Source organism: Lotus japonicus, chromosome 1 (genome assembly GCF_012489685.1).
Source record: "Lotus japonicus ecotype B-129 chromosome 1, LjGifu_v1.2".
Lineage (NCBI taxonomy): Eukaryota > Viridiplantae > Streptophyta > Magnoliopsida > Fabales > Fabaceae > Lotus > Lotus japonicus.
Window position 1 is genome coordinate 99,487,986 of NC_080041.1, and position 6,015 is coordinate 99,494,000.

At 36.9% G+C, this 6,015-nt stretch overlaps 1 protein-coding gene across 1 annotated transcript; it reads left to right on the forward strand.

Moving 5' to 3' along the window:
- The first annotated feature begins 906 nt into the window (after positions 1-906).
- LOC130728305 (uncharacterized) lies at positions 907-5,588 on the forward strand. The gene is made up of 10 exons (XM_057579732.1): positions 907-1,279; positions 2,314-2,450; positions 2,539-2,712; positions 2,934-3,170; positions 3,266-3,366; positions 3,451-3,523; positions 3,618-3,686; positions 3,759-3,866; positions 4,411-4,536; positions 5,212-5,588. Exons 1-10 carry the CDS (start codon positions 922-924, stop codon positions 5,404-5,406), a joined length of 1,578 nt encoding a protein of 525 aa, XP_057435715.1. The 5' UTR covers positions 907-921; the 3' UTR covers positions 5,407-5,588.
- Positions 5,589-6,015: the final 427 nt, after the last annotated feature.

The following is a 6,015-nucleotide window of genomic DNA, read 5'->3' on the forward strand; positions in this document are numbered from 1 at the left end:
CCATTGTATCTTCTGATTCTGAACTCAGAGGGAAGAACATGGCCTTCAGAGTTTCTTGCTTCTGGACTTCAGAGTTTCCACTATTCAGCTTCTGGATCTTCAGAGTCTTCTACACCATCAGAACATCTGAACCTTCAGTGTTTCTTGGCTATCAGAACTTCTGGATCTTCAGAGCTTCTAGCGACTGAGTCCTCATCAGAGTTTGTATAGCTTCAGAACTTCTGAAGCTTTTCCACTGTTCATACTGAACATGGTGAATGCGAAAGCGTTGCTTGGGTTACCCTTTATACACAGTGCTTCTGATTTGTGTGAGATTGAGTTGAGGTCAGAGCCTGTAAATAGCACACTCAGAAAAACACGTTAGAGTACCACAATTGTTCATATCAAAAGGTTAACTTGTAATCATCAAAACATAGAGTTGTACTACTAGATCAAAACTTGATCTTACATAGTCTTCATAACATATATTTTATCTTAGAAAATGAAAACCAGAAGGTAAAGGGTGATCAAGAAATGTGCTTCATCTTCATATGTGAAAATCAAACCCCCAACCTTATCTTTAAGAGATAAGGTGACGAACTTAGATGGACGAAAATGACTTGCTTTATACTAAATTAACTGTTTGCTCGTGAGTTTGCAAATTGACGAACAAACAGTCAATTTACTACAGGTTCATACTTGAAAATGTCGAAATCTGATCCAATCCAACCGACCCTGTTTGATCGGTTCTGATTTGATTCCAACCTAAATCTTATCCAAATCAGCCCGTGTGCATCCCTAATCAAAGGTAGAAGACTTAATTAGGTAGTGAAAAATTATAGGGACCAATATTACATATAGCCCAAACTAAAAGGACTAGAAGGGAAATTAAGTAAATTGACATTTCTACCTTCTTTGACCTCACCTAACCCACTTCAAACAATGTTGTTATCTCACGCGCCACCACCACTACCCTTTCTCAACACATTGCTTCACCATTTCCATTACCACCATCGTCCTCTTTGTTCTCACGCTCTATCATCAATTTCACACTTCACAACTCTCTCTATCTCTCACTGTCACTGCAACCCTTCACTCTCGCATTCTCGCCGCGCCTCACTCCTTGCCATGAGCGGAGAAAGCCTCGCCGCCGCCGACTCGCCGGAACACGTCTCCGGCGACTGGTACTCCGTGCCGGAGCTTCGTCTTCGAGAGCACCGGTTCACCGTCCCTCTTGATTACTCTCGGGGACCGCATTCTTCTCCCAAAATCTCCGTTTTCGCTCGTGAGGTCGTTGCAGGTAACAGTACTCAACTACTCATAGTTTCAAATTTTGACGCCAATCGTTTGCTCTGGCATTTGGTGTTTCTTATCTGCCTTCGGATTTGTTTTTGCATGGATGTTTCGTGATTATGTAATCACTGTTTGTTTTTCTTGTTGTTTTTTTGGGTGTGTGGAGAACAAGAAAAATGTAATTTTGATAGTGACTAGTGATTCTCTGGGTGAAATGAAGGAAAACCCAGATGGGGTTTTTGATTGATTGTGTTGAATATTGTTCAATGGGGTATCTGGGACCAAATCCAAAGTATTGGATTCTCAGAAAGTGCTTGGTGGCTTTTTAGATTACATATAGTTTTAAGAAAAGGTAACCCAAATTATTTTAGCTTTGATAATAAAAAACAAGGCCAAAGTTGCCATAAAGTGTGTTTGTTTATCTTTCTTCTTCATCAAGCTGTTTAAAAATCACAGGAGCTAAATAGATTACTTGAGTTTCTTTCAAGGAACAGAGATAAAACCTTTTGTGGTGCTAAAACTATGTAATTGGGACGAGGGCAGGCAAGGAAGTTGACATGAGTTTGTTTGGATAAACAAGACAGCATTAGATCGGATTACTGGTTATATATGTCATATACCGCCATTGGGCAATTATTCGGTTCCTACTGGTATAATTGTTATGTTTTTGTGAGGAATGTGGTTGTTTTGTAAGATGTGGATCATGCATTTCATGATAGAATGTCCCTTGTTTTGGAGGAGGCAACTTGTATCTATATTCTAGTTTTGATTATAAAGATGGGTATGTTAGCAACTGGAGGACACTGCATTGCTCATGTTCAGAAGCATAAAGATTTCTCAATTTAATGTTCATATTGTTTTATGTTAGTTAGTCATTGTTCAACAAAAATAGCTTTGGACTAGCCACTTTTTTATGATAAATTATCATTTTAAAGATTGTATGTTGGATCATGGATGAGGTTCACCCATGCTTATTCTTGTAAATCAACTCCTTCATCACATTCCCATACTTTTCCTGAAAAATCTATAGTTTTGTTGCAGTTGGGAAAGAAGAGCAGTCGTTGCCATACTTGCTATATTTGCAAGGTGGACCTGGGTTTGAGTGCCAGCGGCCAACTGAGTCTAGTGGATGGATTCAAAAGGCTTGTGAAGAGTTTCGTCTCATCTTAATGGATCAGGCATGATTTGCTGCACATTAATATCATTATCTTTCTGGTCTTTTGACAACTTACGTATAATCTGTTTTATTTGTGCACTTCCCTGCAGCGAGGAACAGGTTTATCAACTCCTTTGACTGTGTCATCAATGTCACAGTTCAAGTCTGCAGATGAATTAGCTGACTTCTTAAAACATTTTCGAGCGGATAATATAGTAAATGATGCAGAGTTTATTCGAGTACGCCTTGTTCCAAATGCTGGACCTTGGACTATTTTGGGACAGGTATTCATGAAATTGTTTTCTCCTGGTATTTATGTAGTCTGACTTTATAATCCATTACTTCTTTATTTTTTGTTATTATTATTATTATTTTCTCTCATTGAAACTTGAAAGTTGATGGTTACCTGTCTTACCGTAGTTATTGTCTTAGCTTTGTTGCTTTAGGAGCATTTGGTTCCTTGCTTGCTTACCCTTTTTCTCTTGTTCTTTTTTAATGGTCGCAGAGCTATGGTGGATTTTGTGGGGTCACATATTTGAGTTTTGCACCAGAAGGACTGAAGCAAGTCCTTTTAACAGGAGGAATTCCTCCAATTGGAAGTGGATGTACTGCAGATTCAGTGTACAGAGCAGGATTTGAGCAAGTTATACATCAAAATGAGAAGTACTACAAGAGATACCCTCAGGATATTAAAATTGTTCAAGAACTTGTTAATTATTTAGCTGAAAGTGAAGGAGGAGGGGTGATTATGTGCCTCACAAATTTTCTTATTGTTGTGAAACATGAAAATATAAGCTACCTTCTCTCAAATCATTATTTCCTTCTCTCTTTGCACAGGTGGCCCTTCCATCTGGAGGCATCTTAACCCCAAGAGGGCTTCAGACTCTTGGTCTCTCTAGCCTAGGATCTGGAGCTGGTTTTGAGAGCTTGCACTATATGTAATGCATTATTATCTTGTGTTTTCTAAAACTATCTTGAACTTAAATTATCCTCTCATTGTTTTGTTGTTCTTCTGTTTCTAGGTTCGAGAGAGTGTGGGATCCTACTTTAGTTCCGGGAGCACCTAAGAGAATAAGTTACTATTTTCTAAATTCTGTAAGAGAATATTTTTTTTCTGTGATTACGGTTACGGATCCTAAATTTCAAGGTTCCTTTTGAAAAGCAACCTCTCATTTTTTGTTATATGCAGTTTGAGAAGCGGTTAAGTTTTGATACTAATCCACTCTATGCTCTTCTACATGAATCCATCTATTGTCAGGTAAACGTTTTGGTTTCTTTTTTATGTATGATCTATGGCTTCCTTAATCACTGGTCATCATTCTCTCTACAGGGTTCGGCTAGTAGATGGTCTGCTAATAGAATAAGGACTGAAGTTGAAAACAAGTTTGATGCAGTCAAAGCTGCTAGAGAAGGACTCCCTGTACTTTTTACAGGAGAGGTAGGGTGTAAAGAATATCATTTTTCTATACCTTGCAGAAAGCATATTTACTTTCTGCAAAAATATTACTTCAATGCTATTCAGAGTGGCATTTCTGTGCATAGTACTAACATGGCTTGCTTTGACTCTACCACATACCCCAGTAGCAGGAAACTAAGACCTCGGCATTATGCGATAATCACAAAATGAAATAAAACAGTGGGACAAGTTTAAATGATGGAGACCTGTAGCCAAACATAGGCTTCTGTAACTTTCTTAATGTTTGATATGAAATAATTCAAGCCTTATATATATATATATATATATATATATATATATATATATATATAGTAATTGTAATCGAGTTGTGCACTCATTTGATGAAACATGGTTTTGATTTGGTTACAATTGGCATGCATATTTTGGGTGTGGAGCATTATACATGACATTGCATTTCCGATATAGGTAATTGACTACTAAATCAGAGCTATTATGTTTATTTTTGTTCAGTATTATCACTATTATGATATGAGTAAATGCTTATCATGTTCATTTTCTATAATAGATGATTTTCCCGTGGATGTTTGATGAGATTCATGCCTTGAAACAATTCAAAGATGTGGCTCATATATTGGCAGAGAAGCAGGACTGGCCCCCACTATATGATGTTCAAGTTCTAAAAAACAACAAGGTACTTTACTTTGCATTCATCCCCTGCTAGTTTGAGTGTGTTACATGCTTGATGTATCAAACATTAAGAAGGGTTGGGTGGGTTGAAGGGTGAAGGGTCCCGGGTTCGAACCCGAAGGAGGGACTAATTTACTAACGTTTCTAACAACTAACATTTGCCTATCAAAAAAAAAACATGCTTGATGTATCAATATTATGGATAGTGTGTACAACATCATCATTAACTTGACATACTTTAAACTCTCTCCTCCTTCATAAGTCAAAGTTTTTTATTTTCATATCTCATTTTTCCAATTACTAGATCAAATTTATGGTGAAAGCTAATTAACAAAAAGTTCACTTCTCAACTTGTTAAAAATATTTTCAAAATTGTAAATCAAGTGTTTGGATTGACAACAGTAAATCATGTATATAAAATTGAGTATCTATTATTTCCGTATGAAGAATTCTTCTTTAGTGGAATTTGTGACTGTGTTTCCTTTATTTTCAGCTGATATAGTGTCTGTGTGAGAAAAGAGAAAGCTGAATGGATCAGAATGTCCTTACTGATAAAATTTCTAGCAGTATTTATGAACTATGATAGATAAATCCAAAATAACTGATTATGTTTATGAAGATGAAGGCTAGTGTCTGAAGTTTTTCTCTTAACACATTACATTTCCTTCAATGCTGACAGGTACCTGTTGCAGCTGCCGTTTACTATGAAGACATGTACGTGAATTTTAAGCTGGCCATGGAAACAGCTTCTCAAATAGCAGGGATTAGGCCATGGATAACTAATGAGTTCATGCATTCTGGCTTGCGTGATGGAGGGGGCAAAGTCCTTGATCATTTGTTGGGAATGTTAAATGGAAAGAAACCTCTATTTTGATCGATATTGCAAATCCTCTCTCCCTATCTCATAGTCTTGACTTCACTTGTCTTTGAACTTTGAACTGTTTTTTTCTTCTGAATTGCTAGAATTTTCATTTCTTCACATTTAAATGTAAGGTTTGTACTTTGTAGTTATATATTTCTTGAAATATGTCAGGTTTGGCCGTGGTTGTTATTTCTTTTATTTTCTCCCGTGCTAGCATCGCGCCGCATGATGACTATCCTAATGATCATGACTATCCTAATGATCACATTAGACTATGTGTTTTGCTAAGTTTCGCGTCAAACATGCGATGACTTAAATATGGCAATCTGATGACAATATCTTTATACTATGATCAGTCGTAAGGAAAAAGCGTTAAAAGCAAAACAATAGATTTGTTCAAGTACATTGAGCAAAAACATAAAGACATGAATTCGACAAACAAAATATTGTTCAGAGGCTAACAAAGTCAAGTCCTAAAAGAAACCCAACTACATAGGGTTAAATAAATATCCTGAACTCTCCAGGGATTACTCGTCCTCCATGAGTTCGCCATCCCTAATCACTTTAAAAGGATGGGCTGTTGAGATGTCGATGTTCTCATGAAAAAACTTAATTTGAGTC